This window comes from Hevea brasiliensis, chromosome 14 (genome assembly GCF_030052815.1).
Source record: "Hevea brasiliensis isolate MT/VB/25A 57/8 chromosome 14, ASM3005281v1, whole genome shotgun sequence".
Taxonomy (NCBI): Eukaryota; Viridiplantae; Streptophyta; class Magnoliopsida; order Malpighiales; family Euphorbiaceae; genus Hevea; species Hevea brasiliensis.
The window spans coordinates 82,674,846-82,696,951 of record NC_079506.1 but is presented as its reverse complement, the minus strand read 5'-3'; the positions used below and the strand labels follow the sequence as shown (position 1 = coordinate 82,696,951).

The following is a 22,106-nucleotide window of genomic DNA, read 5'->3' as shown; positions in this document are numbered from 1 at the left end:
CAAAACAAACATAAATGAAATAGATAGCCAATGTGTCTCAAATAGATGGTGAGTAATGTATGGAAGATTATATTGCCAAACCCATATGCAAGCATAAAAGATCTAACTCTACTAATGTAACAAGCATTTTTCAAAGAATCATTAGGTCTTTTTAAGGGTTGTAATGGGGTCTAATAGGGTAAGATTGTGGTTAACAAAGAAAGGGAATGAGGTAAACAAAATATGAGAATAATATTAATCATGAAACTCAAAGTGCATCCTTTTTTTTTTTTTTTTTTTTCAAATATTTTTTTTATTTTTTTTATTTTTTATAATACTAATTTTTTTTTATCAAGAGGAAAGAAATTCACAATGAATCTTAAGTGCTAACACAATAAAGGGACTACTTTTATAATATATTTTTTTATTTTGTATGTGTCCCTATTTCACGTCACACCCAAAATTACCTTTGGAATATTTTTCTGACTTTTTTTTAATCAACTTTTCACAATTACTCTAGCATTTTTCAAGATGTTTCAATCCTCCAAGTTTTTTTTTAAAATATTTTTTATATATTTTTTTATGCACTTAATTGCTACAATACTATTCTCATAATAGGTGGTAGTGTTTAGGTTTAATGGCTAGGTAAATGATTTGGGTTCCAAAGAAATTAGGGAATTAAGGTTCAAGGGGGTTTGCAAGGGTTAAAATGAAATTAAGGTAGGTTAAGGCTAAATGTGAGGTTTAAAATATGAAGGAATGCCTAAATCATATTCTTATCAAATGCAAGTTAAAAATTTCGCTTTGAAAGATCTAAGATGCTTGTTCTAGGAATGGTGAGACGACAATGACCATTTTCTTTCTTAAAGGCTTATCCAGACACTCAAAACTCAAAATAACTAATCAGAATCTGCATACCTAGATGAATGTATTAATTTTCAGCTATTAAGTAAGAGAAAGAATAATGCTTAAGACTTTGTACCCAGCTGGAACTTTCATTCCACTAACCATCTAAAGGCAAGTTGGATTTTTTGAATAAGTGGCTTATGGAATTCAAAGACTGGTTTAAAAATCCAAAAATTGTGAATGAATGAATGAAATGCATGAGTGTATAAATGTATAGTCAACCTATATGCAACTAAGTACTAAGTATATATGAAGCTATATGCAGTGTATATATGTGAATATGTACAAGTATGAAGTAATGAGTGTGTCACTATATGCAAATGAAAAAGGAAAAATAATTTTTGCAAAAAATTTACCCTCTCCCCCATACTCAGAATGAACATTGTCCTCAATGTTAAAAGAGTGCAAGGAATGGGATAATTTGGCTATATGTGCAGAAAATGGGTAGCTGATATGTGCATAAAGAATTATTACCATGTTGCATAAGCGAGAGCACAACTTGTGTTGATGACACAAATTTGAGATGAGAATTGTTACCTCATTGAAGTGCAGCCAATTTAATTAGATAAAATTTGGACAGCTGCTGCACTCATTGCAAAAGAAACAGTGCAATGGAATCCATTAAATCAATTAAACTCAAAAATTTGGAATAGAGAAGTTAAGCTCAAAAATATAGCCATCAAGTGTAAATTCCGAAGGAGCATATCAAAGCAAGTGAGCAATGTACTAAAGACATAAAAGAAAAATGTATTTTATGAGGAACTAAAAAAAACTGAATAAGTAAATGGTTCAAGTAAAGGAAAAACAACACAAGCAGAATATTAACTAAACAAGTTAAAAACACTAATGAATTAAGCAACTAAAATAAAGACATGAAATGTTTTTTTTTTTTTTTTTTTTTTTATGCTCATTTGCTTGCAATGCATTATATCCCATCTGCACAAGGAAATTAGAACAATGTTAAACTCTGAATAAGGAGTATATAAAAAAAAATCTTAAAACAAATGAAAGAAAAATTGGGAGTTATGCACAAAAATGCTAAGTTTAGGTCTTTAGCTTGACCATACTTACTCAAAATTTCATGGAGAATGAGAAAGATAGCAAGTTGCTATTTTCTCAATTGGCTCACCAGCTAAATAATGCCTCAACCTTTGTCCATTTACCTTGAAATTACCAGATTTTTCACCAAAAATTTCCACAGCACCATGAGGTAAAACTTTCACAATTTTGAATGGACCTGACCACCTTGATTTTAATTTTCCTGGAAAAAATTTCAACCTTGAATTGAATAAGAGAACCAAATCTCCTTCTTTAAAGTCCTTTTTCTTGATATGCTTATCATGCCATTTTTTTGTTCTCTCTTTATAGATCTTAGCATTTTCATAAGCATCAAGTCTCAATTCTTCTAACTCATCAAGTTGCAAAAGTCTTTTGTGTCCAGCAGCTTGTAAATCAAAATTGATTGCTCTTATGGCCCAATAAGCTTTATGTTCTAATTCTACGGGCAAATGGCATGATTTCCCAAAAACTAACCTATAAGGTGTAGTTCCTATGGGGGTTTTAAATGCTGTTCTATATGCCCAAAGAGTGTCATCTAATTTAAGGGACCAATCTTTTCTGGACTTATTGACAGTTTTCTCCAAGATTTGCTTGATTTCTCTATTTGTGATTTCTACTTGGCCATTTGTTTGAGGGTGATATGGTGTGGCAATCCTATGCTTTACCCCATATTTTCTCATCAATTTTTCAAATTGGTGGTTGCAAAAATGGCTACCACCATCACTGATTATGGCACGTGGGGCACCAAACCTGGTCAAAACAAATTTTTTCAGAAATTTCACCACAACTTTTGCATCATTGGTAGGTGTAGCAATAGCTTCTACCCATTTAGATACATAGTCCACCCCTACCAAGATATATTTATTCCCATAAGAAGATGGAAATGGCCCCATGAAATCAATTCCCCATACATCAAACAATTCAACTTCTAATATGGACTGTTGGGGCATCTCATCTCTCTTGGAAATGTTGCCTACTCTTTGGCACCTATCACACTTGCTTACAAAGTCTCTCACATGTTTAAACATATTAGGCCAATAGAAACCTGATGTCAAGACTTTTTCAACAGTTTTTGAGACACTAAAATGACCACCATATTCAGAAGAATGACAATGGTAAATAACATCATGCATTTCTTCCTCTGGTATACATCTTCTAATTATTCCATCATTGCATCTTCTAAACAAAAGAGGTTCTTCCCAAGAATAAAATTTAACATCATGCAAGAATCTTTTCTTTTGCTGCCAAGATAAATCAGGTGGCAAGACACCACAAGACAAGAAATTCACAATATCAGCAAACCATGGAAGTGCAGAATTCAACACATACAACTGCTCATTCATGAAAAACTCATCAATTGGCACAATTTCATCATCTTTATTTTCAGTTTTCATCCTAGAAAGGTGATCAGCCACCACATTCTCAACACCCTTTTTATCTCTTATTTCCAAATCAAATTCTTGAAGTAACAATATCCATCTAATCAACCTAGATTTAGCTTCTTTCTTGCTCATTAAATACTTTATTGCTGCATGATCAGTGAAAACAATTACCTTTGAGTTGACCAAATAAGAACGAAATTTATTGAGTGCAAATACTACCGCAAGGAACTCCTTTTCAGTTGTGGCGTAATTGACTTGGGCTTCATCAAGGGTTCGGCTTGCATAGTAAATGGCATAAGGTTTTCTATCTTTTCGCTGGCCAGGGCGGCTCAACAATAAACTCGCTTGCATCACACATGATTTCAAATGGCAAAGTCCAATCTGGGGGTTGCATGATAGGAGCTGTTGTTAAGGCCGTCTTCAACCTGCAAAAAGCAACCATACAATCTTGATTAAAATCAAATTTAACATCATGATTCAAAAGATTTGTTAAGGGTTTAGCAAGTTTAGAAAAATCCTGAATAAATCGCCGGTAAAACCCGGCATGTCCAAGAAAACTCCTCACTCCTTTGACAGTGGTTGGAGGGGGCATTTTTTCAATAATTTCTATTTTAGCTCTATCCACTTCAATTCCCCTATTTGAGATCAAATGCCCTAAAACGATCCCCTCTTGGACCATAAAGTGGCATTTCTCCCAATTCAACACCAGATCATTATCAGCACATCTCTGCAAAATCTTAGACAAATTAGTCAAGCATGAATCAAAATTAGTGCCATATACTGAAAAATCATCCATGAAGACCTCCATAATTTCTTCAATAAAATCAGAAAAAATGGCCATCATGCATCTTTGAAATGTGCCAGGCGCATTACACAATCCGAATGGCATCCTTCGATAGGCAAAGGTGCCATAGGGACAGGTAAAGGTAGTTTTTTCTTGGTCATCAGGATGGATTGGAATTTGAAAGAAACCAGAATATCCATCTAAGTAACAAAAGAAAGAATGCTTGGCTAATCTCTCTAACATTTGATCCATAAAAGGAAGGGGAAAATGGTCTTTTCTTGTGGCATTGTTCAACTTCCTATAGTCTATGCACATTCTCCAACCTGTAACAGTTCTAGTGGGTATCAATTCATTATTCTCATTTTTAACAACTGTCACCCCACCTTTTTTGGGTACAACATGCACAGGACTAACCCACTCACTGTCAGAAATGGGGTAAATAATTCCAGCAGCTAGTAATTTTAGGATTTCCTTTTTCACAACATCCTTCATTGTAGGATTCAATCTTCTTTGGTGTTCAATGGAAGGTTTACTATTTGGCTCAAGAAAAATCCTATGCATACAAACTGTTGGACTAATTCCCTTTATATCATCAATTGCATAACCCAAAACTCTTCTATATTCTCTCAAAACTCTCAACAATTTGTCAATCTCAATATTAGTCAAACATGCATTAATTATAACAGGATATGTTTCATTGGATCCAAGAAAAGCATACCTGAGGTTGGAAGGAAGAGGTTTAAGATCTACCTTTGGGGCATCCTCTACCTTTAATGATGGTGGTTTGATCTCCAAATTTTGCACTCCTTCAAGTTGAAAAATTGTGGCTTCAGGATGTGGTGGAGAGCTTTCCAAGTATTGCGCAAAAATAGCCATGTTGTGATTATCATCATCAATGCTCCCACCATGGACTAAGCAATTTTCAAGTGGGTCTTGTGGGTAGCTTTTTCTGAAATGCTCTTGAACAATCTCATCAATAATGTCTACCCGCAAACAAGACTCAACTTCTTCATGTTTCCTTTTCATGGCTGGATTGATGTTGAATATCATTTGATCATCTCCCACTCTAAGTGTCAATTTCTCACCCTTCACATCAATTAATGCACCAATTTGTTGCCAAAAGGGTCTTCCCAATAAGATAGGAACTTTTGTGTCTTCTTCCATATCTAAAATGACAAAGTCCACCGGAATGTAGAATTTCCCAACCTTGATAGGCACATTTTCAAGAATGCCTTCTGGATACTTAATTGAACGGTCAGCCAATGAAAGATACATGTTTGTGGGCTTCAACTTTCCCATATTCAACTTCTCATATATTGAAAGAGGCATTAGGCTGACACTAGCTCCAAGGTCACATAAGGCATTTGCCACACAATTATCACCAATATGACAAGGAATGGAAAACACACCCGGATCTTTGAGTTTGGGAGGTAACTTCTTCTGGATTATAGCACTGCATTGCTCTCCCAAGTTGATGGTGTCATAATCTTCTAGCCTTCTCTTGTTGGAAAGAATCTCCTTCAAAAACTTGGCATAACTTGGCATTTGGGATAGTGCCTCAGTGAATGGCACATTGATATACAACTTCTTTAGCACTTCAAGGAATTTGCCAAATTGTTTGTCTAGTTTATGCTTGATGAATCTTTGAGGGTAGGGAAGGGTGGGTTTGTAAGGTTCAGGTGGGATGTATGGTTTCTCTCCCTCATCTTGCTCACTTTTGCTTTCTTCTTCTTTTTCATTTTTCTTGTTCTCAACTGAATTTTCTTCTTTTGTGCTCTCTTTTTCTTCTCTCTTGTTTTCACTCTCTTGACCAACTTTTTTACCACTTCTCAAGGTTACAACCTTACATTGCTCATGAGGGTTTTGTGGTTGGCTAGGTAGTTTCCCATAGGAATTGCTTCCTGATGAGCTTGCTTGTTGCGCCAATTGAGTCTCCAACATGCGGTTGTGGACTTGTAATTGATCCATGGTTTGTCTCATGTGTTGCATTTCTTCCTCCAATTTGCTATTCATCTTGCTTTGTTCAGCAAAAAATTTCTCCATCATGTTCTCCAAGGATGGCTTCGGTTCATGAGGTGGAAGGGATTGTTGTGCTCTTGCTTGATATCCAGGTGGTGGCTGCCTTGTGGGCTGAAATTGAGGCTGAAATTGAGGCCTATTTTGCTGCATAAACTGCTGGTTATGAGCATAATTTGAGCTTTGGCCTTGTTGAGCAAAAGTTGCTTGTGGTCTCCATGTTGAGTTGTTCACATTAGAATAAGAATTTCCCATAGGTTTTTGTTGATAACCTCCTGCATAAGCAGCTTGTTCTTGCAAATAATCATCACCATAAGAAGAGTAATCAACTCCACAACTTTGAGTTCCATCTGTGAAGGCAACTTGTTGCATAGTTGTAGGAGTAGAGTTTGTTGCCTTTGTGCAAAAATCACTAAGAAGCTGAGTCAACTGATCAAATCTTGCATTCATGTAGCTAACTGAGTCTAGTTCATAGATCCCAGCTTTCTTTGGCTCAAGTGCTCTAGGATTTCCCCATAAATGGGTATTATGAGCAATCTTCTCTAATAGATCATAGCATTCTTCACTTGTCATTCTCATGAAATCTCCTCCTGCTTGTGAATCAATTGTGTTTCTTATGGCTGGAGTAACTCTGGTGTAGAAATTTTGAACAATCATCCATTTCGGTATTTCATGATGAGGACATTGCCTTTCAAGCTCCTTAAATCTCATCCAAGATTCATACAAAGTTTCATCATCTCTTGGTTTAAAAGCTACCATCAAATTCCTCAAATGAGTGGTTTTCCCAGGTGGGAAAAATTGAGATAGAAAAGCTTGAGATAGCTGCTCCCAAGTAGCTATAATAGCTTGTGGAAGTGAATCATACCACTCCAATGCTGAATCCCGAAGAGAGAATGGAAATAAGGTGAGCCGAATAACTTCATCAGAAACTCCAGGTTGTCTTTGTGTACCACATATCATCAAAAATTTCTTCAAATGAGAATGAGGATTTTCAAGTGGGCTACCTCCAAATTGTGAATTCTGAACCATTTGAATAAGACCAGTTTTTAATTCAAATTGATTAGCTCCAATAATAGGTCTGTTATCTCTCACATCAGTACATCTAGGAAAAGCATAGTCTAACATGGATCTTCTTTGAGGATCATTTTGATTAACAACAGCATTTTGACCGTTTTGCTCGTTTCCTCCATTGTCTCCACCAATAGCTCTATTTTGATTCTCCATATTTTCTATTGTCTCCTCTTGCTCAAATATTTGTTGTTCTTCTTTTTCTGCTTCTTTTCTTCTCTTGTACTCCTTTTTGTTGGCTCGACAGAATTTTTCAATTTCTGGGTTGAACAACAATTCAGTATCACTTGTGCTTTTCGATCGTCTCATAAACAAGAAAAGTACCTGAAAAACAAAAGGAACAATAGTGAAAATAAAATAAAATAAAAATTCTAATTAGCTTAAAACAATTAAAATCCAACTTAAAAACAAACAATTCCCCGGCAACGGCGCCAAAAACTTGATACGGTGTGTCCGCAAGTGCACGGGTCACAGTAGTATAGTTTTAAAAATTGATATCGATCCCACAGGGAATTGTGCTTAAATTGGAAATAAAAGTATAAGCTAATTAGAATGACAAAAATTAAAAGATATTAAAAATAAAATCTAAAAATTAAAATTAAGACAAAAATTAAAGATGTAAAATGAAATTTGGAATTAAAATTGGTATTTGAGGAATTAAAACTAGATCAATCAATTAACTAAAATTAATTAAACTAGATTACCAAAAATTAATTTGAAATTTCTATTTATGAAATTAAGAAGAATTAAATCTAAAAAAATAAAGTAATTCTAGATATTGGATTTAAATTGGAATTAAATTTAAATTGGATTTAAATTGAAATTGCTATTTATGAGGTTTGGAGAATTTATATCTAATTTCAATGAAAAATAAATTGATTCTAGAGATTGGATTTTCAATATTGTTTGCATGTGATTTTTCCCTAATTTAGCCAAACACATGAGAATTGCAATTTTGAGGGAAATCAATTCTTAAATTTTTGAAACCTTTTTCAAGCATCTCAAAATTGGTTTTCATTAAATCAAACCATGTTTTCACGGTATTTCAAATCTAACAAAAACCCAATTAATGCTCTAATTGATTTTTGGAAAGTTCCCCTTAATCTTCTTAGCTTATTTCTAACACCAAGAAAATAAAGTTTATTGCAAGATTATCCATCCCCAATATTCACTTTTCAGTCCATCTATTAAGGATTAAAACTTAACTTAATGAGGGCCCATTCATCAAGCAAGGAAATAAGCACACAAGCAATAAATCAAAATATAACAATCTTCATTTAAATGGCTAAATCAGTTCAAAACCACAAAACAAATCAATATTTACAAACCCATCTCTAGAATCTCAATAAACTACTCACAAATCATTGTTTAAAGACAAACCCAAATGAAGAAATGAAGAAATAATGGAAATGTAAGCTAAAAGGGGTAGAAAAACCCAGCAAATTTGCAGCAGATTCTGCTGCACAAAAGTGCAGAAAACGTGATCTGCAGCTGCTGGAAAAAGATGCAGAAGATGCTCCTCCCTTTCCCTCTTTCTATCTTCCTAAAAATGCCTCCCTTGCTCTCTATATGGAAAGAAAGTGATAAAGGGCACTTTATATAGGCAAGGGGACTGTTCTAGAATGGGTAAAAGGGGGAAGGATCCAGAGAAAGTGAGGTAAAAAGGCTGGAGTAACGGAAATGCCACGTCAAAAATTTTCCAGTAAAAACGACATAAGCCGGTTATTGTGTCGCGGGTTGTGTCGCTCTCGGCGTGAATATCGACGATCGACACAACTCGCGACATGAGCTAATTCGGTTGTCTTTGCGGGTTGTTTCGCTCTGGCCATTTTTTTTTTTTTTTTTCAACTTCAAAATTTTTGCAATTCGATTTTAATCTCCTCCAAATGGCTACTCTGATCAAAATACATCAAATTTCTCCAGATTTAACCTACAAAACAAATAAATTCCAAAAATTAAACTAAGAAATGTGAAAATTGTAAAATTGACTAAATATATACTAATATCTAAAATAATAGCTATGAATAAGGGTAAATTATGTGCAAAAATTACTCCTAAATGATGATCTAAAAATGCATGCATCAGTAAACTTGTTGGCAATTGGAAATTGGAATACGAGAAGACTTTGCTATTTCCATTTATCTTTGTTAATTGCTTTTTTTTTTTTTTATTGCCCTACCTTCTTTTTTAACATTTTATTTTGCTCCTTTTTCTAATAAATCATCACCCTTCATGCCTTATTGCAATTTTCAACTTTGGAGTCACTGTTGCCATTATCATATTCCTGAGAAGAAACAACCACCTCAATCTTTTCTGATTTTTCTGCTTCTTGGAAGGTTCTCAATGGAACAAGTTTAGGCATTTTCTTCATCTCCATGTTCTTGCCCCACAATACCGCATATAAACCAAACACTATCAATGCTGCTCCTAATATGCTGCAATATTTAATATTAAATTGTTAGTAATTCGATAATTAATTAGGCACATAAACATTTTATAATAATATAGAAATTAATAAATTATTTTAATTCCCTATGAAACTATAAATTTTCAATTAATTTTATTATTTTATAAAAAATTAATATACTTTAATTAGCAATATTAGTGTCGTCCCTAAAATTATTAAATTTTAAAGTTAATAACAATTATTTAAAAAATAAAAGATATATACCTCCCGACATGTAGACTTTCATTAAGGAGTAGAGAACCAGCGAAGGCAGTACATACGAGCATTAGAGGGTTAAAAATGGACACAAATAGTGGACCCCTCTTACGTACACACCATATTACAAGAGTAATCATCAAGCCAGCGACAACCATTCCCTACAATTTGAACCAAAAACATTATTAAACTTGTTTCAAATTCATATTTAACATGCCAAGAAGATCTATTTAATTTCATTATTTAAATTAAAAATAATAAATTATAAAAATTGTCTTTAAAATTATAAAATCTCGAATTATATATATATATATATATGTTAAAAAAAATTTTGAATTTACCGCATATGCTGCTGTGAGCAATCTTATATTCCAACCTAACTTCCATGCACTCCAATTTTTCTCCATGCAAATGGCATAAATAGTAGCTTGGATTGATGCCATCAATGACATCAAAGCTGTGCTTGAGTAGGGATATGGATATCTTGCACTCATCGTAGCCTGAGACCAAAGATATAACTAACATAAAATTAAGGCCATCATAAACTTTAAAAACCATTAATGTTAATTAACATTTATATGTAAAATCACCTGAATGATTAACCATGAGGCATAAGAGAAGCAGTTGCCCAAAGATAATAAACTACCCAAGGCACGATTGCCATGAGATGATGAACCCAAGTGGCTTTCATGGGACTGATAACGTTTCAGAAGATTAATGTGTGTTTTCCAGACGTTAATTTCTGGTCCTCTGTAGAAGGTAAGCAGCATGGCTCCTCCAATCCCCATTACTGTCCCTAACACTTTTGCCTTTCCTGCTAGAGTTTTTAGTCCCACTTTCTCCAACCTGATCGAAATCCCCAAGATGTTGATCAATAACGTAATTAATTGATGACTAATTAAAGGAAAAGAAATAAGAATTATTAAGTTATTAATACCCAAAAGAGATGGCTAAGATGAAGGTAACAGCTGGTACAAGATTAAACATGGCAGTGGCAAATGTGCAAGACGTCAAGGCTAAACTTTCAACGTACAAATTTTGAGAAAATGATCCCCTGCAATTAAATATTGTATGATACATCAAGCAAATGCAATATCTAAGAAAACGAAGGTTGCATATACAAGCTTACTAACAAGTGTTGATAATACTATAATTAAGGAAAACGAGTTTGGCAGCAGAAACTTACCCAAATAACCCGCAAAGAAATGCTTGAAAGAGTACTGTCCACGTCAGTTTAGGCCTATTATCTCTGTGAAACCCAATCAAGAACAAGTTTAGCATCCAAAATAAGCTGTAAAGAATCAGTACCACTTATTTTTTATTCATTTCTTCTTCATATCCTGGTTTCCAGCTGGTTACTAATCTCTTGCCTACTGGCCAAAAGAACTTTACTTTTACAAAAACTACTAGTTTCAATGAGCTCCCTCCTTCTCTTGAGTTGAATGTTTATTAACTTCAATGGCAACAAGCTTTCTCATATTGTTCCAACTTGCATGCAAAATATGATGAACAAATGGAAAATTTGAATTAATAAGGAAAAGAAAAGACAAGGGAAAAAAAAAAAAAAGAGAAAAGAGAAAAAATAAATGAGAGATAATAAAAAAATGGTTTAGTTAATTACTTCTCAAAGTAGAGAGCAAGAGGAATCATGAAAGCTGTGGCAAAAATGTATCTGTAGGCAACAATGATCCTCAAGCTCATTCCATCACTGACTGCTAATTTGTAGAGCACATTAGCACCAGCATATGCCACTTGAACCAACGCCATTACCAACACTGGCTTCAACCCATCCACCAACTTACAAATCTCCATCAAGAACTTCATCTTATATAATCAAAGATTATATCAATCAATAATCCCCCGTCGAAAAAGTAACAAGAAGATGAAGATACTCCTACCTCTTTTTTCACAAGCGACTGCTACCCTTCTTGATCGCTTGCTATCTATACCTTGTTTCTTTTGCTTTGCTCTGGATGCTGATATTTATAAGTGGGAAGACTGGTACTTTTAAAACAAGGTTTTCTATTATTATCTGACATTCTATGGATTCAAGGGCTGTGATTTAATGGAAAGTCAATTTTGTTTTCTTTTCTGGGACATGCTTTGGTCATGCATGGTTGCTGTGAGTGGGAGCTAGCGCTCTATACAGTCACGTAGATTCGAGTTCAAAGGCGACTGTTCTTCCGTATCATGCGTCTCATTAATAGAAAATAGGAAATGAAAAAAAAATTGGAATTTGGTTCCTATCCCCCTTTCCTATATTTGTTGACTAATACTTAACGTCTGTTGCTGTTGAAAATTAACATATAGATTCATGTATAATTATGTTTCGAATTTCTGATTAACGTTGGAATTCAATTTTCTTTAGGCCATATTCTCATACTTGACCCAATGTTAAAATTCAAATTTACTTGCATTCAAAAGTTCAGACAGATTGTAAATATATACCTTTCAATTTATGTAAGATTTCAAATTCAACCTTCTTTTTCTCTTCTTTATAAATTAAAAAAAATAAATTTATTTAAATATATTAAAAAAGAAAATTATTATTTAACTCTATCCATCTATTTTAAAAATGCTTTATTCACCTTTCTTCCCTTTAATGACAAAGAAGAAGCCCGTAAAACACTTGCTATTGGTAAGGATTTGAGCTTGACGTGTTCAGTTCTTGACGAAGAAGTGGTACAAATATTCTTCCATAAACAAATTCATGAGGAGATGGCACCCATTAAGGACTTTAATTGAGCTGGGATTAGAGTGTTTTTTGGTTGGTGGAGCTTTTTAGATTTTTTTAGTGTTTGTTTGAAAAAAATTATACAATGAAATGTACAACGATTTCATTGTAATCATTGATTGCGGTGAATTTCACGTGAGTTTCACAATAATTAATGATTGTAGTTAAATCGTTATATATATAACAACTACACTAAATAAAAATTTGTTCTTTTGGGCTTTTCCATCTAGGGAAGCATGGTTTTATGCTTCGGCTTTAATTTTGCTATTACTAAGCTATCTTTAGTTGGTAGGGTATTTTGATGGGGAAATTATAAGATGTCCTTGATGTACTAGTTTTAGTGTATCATATACTCACAAGAATTTAATTATCTCATGAATTATGAAATGTGGACTCCATCTCATTGTGAAAGAATGAGCATGTGCTCTTAAAGAGCCTAATGAAACCTAGTTTTGAAGCTTGTGTTGAGGTTCTAATTATTGGCTTTCGTGGAGACGTTTTCACAATTGTGTTTTTCTTTTTCAATATTTGCAATTATTGTTTTTTTTATCACTAAAAAAATATTAAATTTGGTAATAATATATAAATTATTTTATATTATTACTACAAAATTATGACTGCAGGTACGCTGCCATGGTTTGAATCAAAGATTTCATGAAGTCGTTTGCAATCCAATTACCAAGTGACCTGCAAGATAACTTTGCAAGTCATTAACAATAACTCATATACGTATAGATTGGGAAGCCCAGTACGGAGACAAAAGCTTTTTTTTTTTTTTTATAAGGTTATAAAATAATTGTAAAATAGTTATAAAGTTATAAGATTACATTTATTAATTCACATATATTAAATTATTTCTTTTATTAATTTAAATTATATTATACTAGTATAAAATAATGAATAACTATTAACTTATAATTATTTCAAAAAATAAAAAAATTTTAATTTCACTTGCTTTCAACTTATAATAATTAATTCTTTTAAAAAACTTATATTAATAATTTATTTCATTAATATATTAACTTGTATTATTAAATTATTTTTTATTTTATTATTTTTTACATAGTAAAAAGTATGTAAAAAATTATTCTATTTGTTATACTATATATAATTTTAATACATTAAAATTTATTTTTCATTGATATATGAATAAATTTATTATTATAAAAATTTTAATCTTAAGTATTTCTATACTATAAACAATTAAATATTATTATTTAAAAATTTTTTTTAAAAAAATATTTGCGTGTTAAAATTTAACTAAATTCATTTTAACACTTATTTATAAAATATACAAAAGTATTAATTATAATATGATATTATTATTAATTTTATAATATTTATTTAATAATATATTGGTTAAACCTGATTCGACTTTGATTGAACCTTTAACCATTAACTCTCTACTCTTACAGAGGCCAAATTTGAAATGTTACTACAAAATAATAGTTATTGATAACAACAATTATTGCTAAAAAAATATGTCAATAATAATAATAATTACTGTTATATTTTTTATTTTTTTTATTAATAACAACTGTTTATATTACTGCTGAATATTAACTTTATAATGGTAAAATTAATAACGATACAAAAATTTTATTGCTAATTCTAACATATATGGTAGTGGGAGGCGTCAATTTGTTGGCTTTCTGAGTTAGAATCTTGGCTTTAGATTTTTCCACAGTGTAGTTTTATTCTTGGAGGCCAACTGTTTGTTAATTTGCCTAAAGAGGTTTCTTTGGTTTTGGCTATTTCGTAGGTTTTTTTTTTAGCTTCTATTGGTTATGGTCTTGCAGGCTTTCTTGTGCTGTTTTCGTTGAATTCTCAAGTTGTTGATTGAATTTGCTATTGTCACTTCTTTGGCCACTCTAGCATTCTACGTGGTTTTTCTTGGTTTGTTGATTATCCGCCTTTTTCAGAGCTCTGCTGTTACGCAGTTGTGTCAAGAAGATTTTGTTATTTATAGATTTGTTTATTCTTGTTAGCTTAGTGTCTGCTTTAGGGATCCCTTTGATATCTTGTGGCTTGTTTTGAAAGTTTTGTGTTTTGTCTTTTGGTGGATTTAGCTCGTTGGTGCCTTATTGTGTATTGGTTCCTTGTTCTCTGATTGTCTTAGTCTTGTTTCACTTCTTGATTTTGTAATTTTGATTTTATTGCCAATTCTTTTAATAAATTTTGTCTTATAAAAAAAATACAACTAGATTATGGGATGACAACGGATTGGGTATTTATGAAAATCATCACACTCGAACTCGATTAATATTTTCAAAACTCAAACCCATTTCAAATCCAATTAAAATTTATTTCAATTACGTATCCAAACCCGATTATCTGAAAAATATTCAAATCTATTTAATTTTATATATTTTAATTAATAATCTACATAAAAAGTTATTTTTTTATTAATAATTATATTTTAACAATTTAATAATTTCATAAAATATTTAAATTCTATTTTATTTAGAATAAAATATATAAAAATTTATAAATATATATTTATATTTAATTAAGTATACATGTAAAAGAGTTCAGGTAACAACAAATACTCAACATGTGAATTCAAACATGTTCCAAATCTAATTATATGCTACCTAAATTTATTATATTAGAATTCGATTAGGTCGAATACTCGTAAAAACTTAACTTGTTACCAGCTCGGACTTAAATATATAAGTTAATCATCACTCACAATGCATATAGTGACCCATTTAGAATTTAATTAGTCTCTTCGTTTTTTGATTTGGCTCTGCAGGTCTCACTAGTTCTTTTTACTAGCATGTGAAATTTATCACCAAAATTTAATTATATGTTTAATTTAGGTTTACCTCTACAAAAATAGCCTACACTAATTTGACTTGACTTTCCATTGCTATATATATATATTCACTTGTTCTTTCTTACACGGAACATCCAACTGTACCCACTAAACTTTTTTTTTTTATATATATATATATAAAACTGTTTTTCTATAGAATCAAATTATAAAAACTAACCAAAATTGAACAATATAATCATACAATTGTACATATTTTTCTGAATTCCTGCACCTATTATTGATTAATTCAAAATAACTTCAAAATAAATGAATAAATAAAAATAGCCATATAAACATTTTATACTCGAAGTGTACAAATTGCATTGTAATTTGACAATCCATAATCTGTAAAGAATTGGTAAAAGTAAAGTCATGCAATTTCAAAAATTATATAATACATATTATTAAGTCATTATTAATAGTTGAGTAAAGGGAATGGAAGAACGAATATGTAAACTTTTTTCCAAAGAGGAGGACGGAAAGTGTAAAAGAAAGAAATGGAAAATGATGTATGTGGTCATCTTTTAGTCCTTTCCGTTGCAAAGTGCTGCACTACCAAACTTCAAAAACTTAATTCTATGGCTTGTACATTAGAATTAAATTTAATTCTATGCTTGTATAGAAATTTAATTAATTCTATGGTTAATTATGATTTTTTTTTAAAAATTGCTTATGAAAACATTTAATGTCCCACATTGATTTGGGAAAAAATATTTGTGATGTATATAATACTTAGACAAATTCCTTTCCTTTTAGTTAATTTTTGAATTAGAGTTAGACTCAGTGCATTTTCTCCACAATATTTGTACCGAGTTCAAAAATTTTATAAAAATGGGGCAATTATTAGCATTCTAACTATTTATCAAATATGTTGCCTATATGATTTATTTATTTTTTTATCAGAAAGATAATATGAGTTTAGTATGATCAATTAAAAGTAATACATGTTATAATCTCTATTTTTTTAATTATAATCTAATCATAAATGTGTAATTAAAGGTAATAAAATCTAATTGGATATATTAATTAATCAATTCGAATCTGTCTAACTCAAAGCAACTTATAAATCACTAGAGAATTGCCTTCGTTATGCACGTGATTATCAATAATTTTAATTTATATATTTTTTTAATTTTAATATACAAAAATAATGTAATATTTAAAATTTTTAATTAATTATTTTAAATTATATTTTTATTACTTTTACCTCTCAAACTTTTTAATAAAAATTTTATAATAGAAATAATTATATATATATATATATATATATATATATATATATATATATATATATATATATATATATATATTGCAAGTTACCTTATAATTATGATTATTTATTATAGTATTAATGGAATGATTATTAAATAATTTATAATAAGAAAATGCCATATGTCAAATTCTGCTGCGTATTAGACATGTGGCAAACTCTAGAGAATAACTTCCTATCTATCTATATATATATATATATATATATATATATATATATATATTTCTGAATAACTTTAATAATGTCATATTTCTTTATATTAATTTAATATATTTATGATAAATAAGTTTAAAATATTTTTATTAAAGTTAAAATTAATTAGTAATTTTTTTATATCTTTTTGAGATGTAAATAATTAAGTAACAGAACAAAGTTCTCCACCAGAAGAAAATTATGGTAGCACTTTTAATTGATCCATATATTCCTTTCATGATAATTCATCTTGTCCATTATATTACTTCCCTATTTTTCTCCTCCTTCCACTAGAACATCGTTTCTGACAAAGTTAATTAATTAAATTAACTACTGTAAATTACGCTTATAACAATTTAAACAAGCCTTTGAAATATTATTATAGTGAGGCTGGTGCTATCCAACTTGTAACCCACTACAATGAATTAAAGTTTATATAAATGTTAAGTAACTAGTAATATAATAAAATATAGCACTAATTGAATTAATTTTACCCCGTCCTTGCATCTTTTTCTTAAAAAACATATGGTCTTAAATTTAAATTTTTTAATTAATCAATATAATATAATATTGAGAGTTCGAGTCCTATTAGTCATTTTTCTTGATAAATTATATGTAAATTTTATTATAATATCTTAAAGAAATTTGTGATATGTTTGACCTGCACTGACGAATCTTTTCTCATATAATTTTTTTTTAGAAAAAGATATCTTTTATTATATAATTTATATTAGATTATGAAAGTATTTGTATTAATTTATAAATTTGTCAAACTAGTGTATAAACTCTAAACATATGCTAATTTATCTATTTATAATAATTTTTAGATTTGAAAATTGATGTTATAAGTTAAAAAAAATATGTTGGGGAGCATAACTTTTCATTTTGATATTTATAAGCCTTATTCTTATAAGTTAGTTGACTAACTATTTTAATACATTATTTATATTTAATTTTTAAAATTTTATCATAAATTTTATTTAATATCTTTTTAGTTATCTCCATAGTAAATATGCTTTTATAAGTTATTTTTTATTAAATACAATAATTGATTATCAATTATTTATAAATATTTTAATTAAATATATAATCATTTAAAATTTTAAATACTGATACTTATAAAATGATTTTCATAACAACTTTTATGTCTCATTCAGCTTTTGTATAAAAAAGGAAAATAAACAATAAAGCTTTACTTTCTATAAATTTCCAGGATCTCTACCCAATCCAGCAAAATCCAAATTTGAGACTTATGCAACAAAGCCAACATTTGTGGAAGAATTGTTTTCCATTAAAAAAGAAAAATAATTAGATAATGTTAAGTACTTTGAAAACTATATCTTATCGAGTGTCGTTATCTCTTTCTCCTGTAAACGACACCGAATTTTATGTAACAGTAACTCCAAGCCTGGAAAGTTGCATTAATACATAAAAAAAAAAAAGGGAAAAAGGTCAAATGATAAATGAGGAATGTGAATTGTTGCTATCATGTCGTGCATGTATAGAACTCCTTATGGAAATAGAGTCATTGCCTTTAACTTTAAGAGAGAACTTTAGAATTTAATTTGAATCGATAGATCATCAGGGAAAAAAAAATTCTTTCTAAAAGAATTAATACAAAATAAATCACACGTCAAAATTAAAACAAAAAAAAATTAGAGGACTCATTCTTGGAAAGCACGTCCATAAAGTGTATATCAAGATAAATTTGGAATTTGTTTATGGATCCCAGCTAGTATTAAGCAAGAACCTAATATATATATATATATATATATATATATATAACAGGGATGAACGCAGGATATTACAGATTGAGGGATCAAAATTTAAATAGTTATATAATTATTATAATTAATAAAAATTTATAAATTATGTTTTTATTAAATAATAATTAATATAATTTTTCTTCTTATAAATTATATATTTTATTAATTTCAAATAACAATAATAATAATAAAATCCTTAACAAAGAAGGAATATGCTACTTCTAGTTTAGCAGATTTACTCCATATATTCAACATATCACTTAATGTTAAATGAAAAAATTTGTTATAAAAACATTAGAATATAAAATAAAATATAAGAAAATCAGAGGCTTTATCTTTTTTTTCCCAATCATTTTCCATTTTCTTTTTTTATTTTCTTTCTATATCCATATTTTTACAGTATTCTAACTAGATATTCACATTTTGTGATATATAATCATTATTATGTTGTTCACTTCTGAAACTTTTTTAGCATAATAATATTTAAATTCTATAAATTGATTATCATTATTATTTTTTATTTTATTATGAATATTATTATTTTCGAATCGAGTTAAAATATATTTAATTTCTTTTAAAAAAAATGTGAGGGGGCCATGGCCTTCTTATGTCCTCAATTCTAAAATAAAAGTAATCACAGTCTATGTAACACCCCAAATTTTATTATTTATGAGTATTTTTGGTATTTTAATTTTATTTGAATTTTAGAAATTTTTTTGAGATTTTTCGGATTTTAAAAAATGGGTTCGATTTTCCGAAAATATAAACTTTGATGATTTTTAAAAATTAATTTAAAGACCACGTGGCAAAACTAAAAATATATTTGGAGTCTACGTATTTTTCTGAGTTTTCGGGAATTTTTTCGAATTTTGGACCTCGTTTTGGTCCGAGGCGATAAAAATTCAAAATTTTGTATTTGAATCGAACCGGCCGAATCGAACCGGACGGATCGGACCGGTCGAATCGGACCAGTCTCTTCTCTTTTCTTCCTCTTCCTCCGCCGCGACGCTCTCCCCTTCTCTCTCTCTTCTCTCTCCTCCCCTCCCTGCGCCACGCCAGCGCCTCCCGTCCTCCTCCCTGCATGGCCGCCTCAGTAGCCCGGTACGCGTGTGGAATGTGAGCCGCCGCGCTTGTGGCATACAAGGCCCTTCCTCGGCCATCCAAATCCGATCCGGTCCGATTGGACGGGTCTTGTGTCCAAAACCATCTACTCGGCGAGAGCTTTCCATAGACACCATGAACGCCGAAATCCATCGAGCGGATTGTCCGTTTTTAGCTCGGGTAGATTTTAGCCCATTTCGACTTTTGGGCTAAATTTCTCTAAAATCGTGAATCCACGAGGAAACCGAGGCCACCAGCCGCGCTCCATTCGTCGAGAGCTTCGCAACGACATAAATTTGAATTTTAGGACACCGTTTTCGGTGGGTCCCACGGAACCGCGGTGTATTTTCGAGCATTAAATGAGCTTAGAAAATTCTGAAAATTTTATGTACTAACCCCGTGTAATGGGCTTCGTGTAGGTATCCTCGATTCGCGGAAATTCGGCGATTGATCGGTGCGCAAAATTAGGCGAACGGACACATTCTGAAAAGTCTCCGAATTGGGCGAGGTTTTGGCTAGCCCCCATTGTCGACGCCCAGCGCGTTCGAAGTCGAGAATCGGCAAAGGTAAACCGAACCTTATTTTTACGTAATTTTCTAGTGCTTAAATAGGATTAAAAATCCATAAAATATTCGTGGTAGCTTAGAAAATTACGATTCTTTTGCAATAGCTTAGTAATATTTATAAAGACAGCGGGGCAAAGTTTTATAAATTTTAGAGCTTGTTTGGGCGTTTTTGCAAAAATGATCAATAATAAGGACTAAATTGAAATTTTGCGTATTGTGATTGATGGTGATTTGATGGGCGGGAGGGCTGTGTGATATGATTGAGCTGTTGATATATGGATTGTGAGTATAGAAGTGTGTTTTGAACCCTTTTGCGAGTTGGGTAGGTCCTAGGTATAGGGAGACTCTGCGGATTTTCGCACGACTTAGGGCGTAATTGGTCTTTTCCTTGTTGTATTGAGTCAGTTGTATTAAATAAATGTAATATGATTGTCGGTGAGCGGAATGACCTTCTTCCTCCGCCCGGCCGCCCACGATAAATTGTCGTCAAGTTTGTGAGTAAAATATTAATTTTAAGCGTAATTTCGATATTATTATATGTTCAGCATGCCCATGCATCACTTATATGCATATATTTATGTAGTTAAACTCTAGGCACGAATTATGTTGCATTGATAACTGTTAATGTGCCATGAGTGTTGTTGTGGTAATTTGGAGCAGTGTGCGTGCGTTGGCGTGCGTGTGATGTGGTGTGGACTATGGATAGGGCGGGTAGACACGGCTTGAGTTCTTGTTTGGGACCGGTCCTTCGGGGTAGACACGGCTTGAGTTCTTATTTGGGACCCGATTTGGTATTTAAGTGGAAGTCAGAGTGAGTTCTTGGCACAGTTGGATTTAAGAGAGCTGTATAGGGGATCAGCTCCCATATACTATGAATGATGTTCCAGGGTGTGTGAGTGCTCCAAATTACCTTTTTGATGTTATGATGTGAAAATGTTGTGTATGTTGCATTTCACTCCACAAGTTGCATTAGTACTAGACAGTTATAGAGATTATAGTTAAGATTGATATTTTACTCTCTGAGTCGACGCTCACTCTGTTCAAAAATTTTTACAGCCACGGGAGGATATTTTGTTGCAGGTTAACTTTGCTTTCTACCTCATGAGTTGTTTATCAATATTGTGTAATTTTAATTACTCCTAGAATTTTCGCATGTGTTAGCGGTATTTATTTGAATTTGATGCTGTAATATTTTTATCATGTTGGACTGTAAACTTAAATATGTTATGCATGTTGATGGATTGGATGAGGAGTGAGCTCCCATTTATTTTATGTTGATGAGCATGTGGAGGGTGGTGAGCTCCCCAATTGAGTATTTATTGTGTTTCTGGTCGGGTGAGTCAAAAACTCCCGTTGGAAAGTCCATTTTATGGCGGACTCTGTCAGTTTGTTTTCTTGAAATTGGGTCCAAATGGGCCTTAGAGTTGGGTTAATGCATAGTTAAGGCTTACTACGGGCCTCGGGGCTTTAGGTGGCCAGTCCTAGTCTTGGTCCGGCCCATAGGTTGGAGTCGTGACAAATGTGGTATCGAGCTTAGGCTCCAGTTCTTAGGGAATGTTGTTTAAAGTGTTGGGAAGAGTCTAATAGGAGTCACATGCGGAAATATAGGGTCCACATTCGTCTTGCATTGTCATCTTTGCTTCTAGTTTACGCTCCATATGTTATGTATAAATATGAGTCTATAGAGTGTATAATGTGCGATTTTGAATTTTGTGGGCTAATCTTTGCTGAATTTCAGGAAAATGCGTAGAAGCGGGAGAGGCCACTTGCACGAGACCGGATGTGCCCGATGAGGTGTCGGCA

The 22,106-nt window shown here is 31.6% G+C and overlaps 1 protein-coding gene and 1 non-coding gene across 2 annotated transcripts; one reads left to right on the top strand and one right to left on the bottom strand.

Annotated features, from left to right (window-relative positions):
- Window positions 1-6,793: 6,793 nt before the first annotated feature.
- On the top strand, window positions 6,794-6,900 carry LOC131173604 (small nucleolar RNA R71). The gene has a single exon (XR_009143917.1). It is a non-coding gene; the product is annotated as a small nucleolar RNA R71 (small nucleolar RNA).
- Window positions 6,901-9,372: 2,472 nt separating this feature from the next.
- On the bottom strand, window positions 9,373-11,786 carry LOC131172542 (WAT1-related protein At1g68170-like). The gene is made up of 7 exons (XM_058133525.1): window positions 11,478-11,786; window positions 11,043-11,105; window positions 10,794-10,910; window positions 10,447-10,702; window positions 10,198-10,356; window positions 9,866-10,017; window positions 9,373-9,629 (listed from the first exon to the last, which is right to left on the bottom strand). The coding sequence occupies exons 1-7, from the start codon at window positions 11,678-11,680 to the stop codon at window positions 9,425-9,427; spliced, it is 1,155 nt and encodes a 384-aa protein (XP_057989508.1). The 5' UTR covers window positions 11,681-11,786; the 3' UTR covers window positions 9,373-9,424.
- Window positions 11,787-22,106: the final 10,320 nt, after the last annotated feature.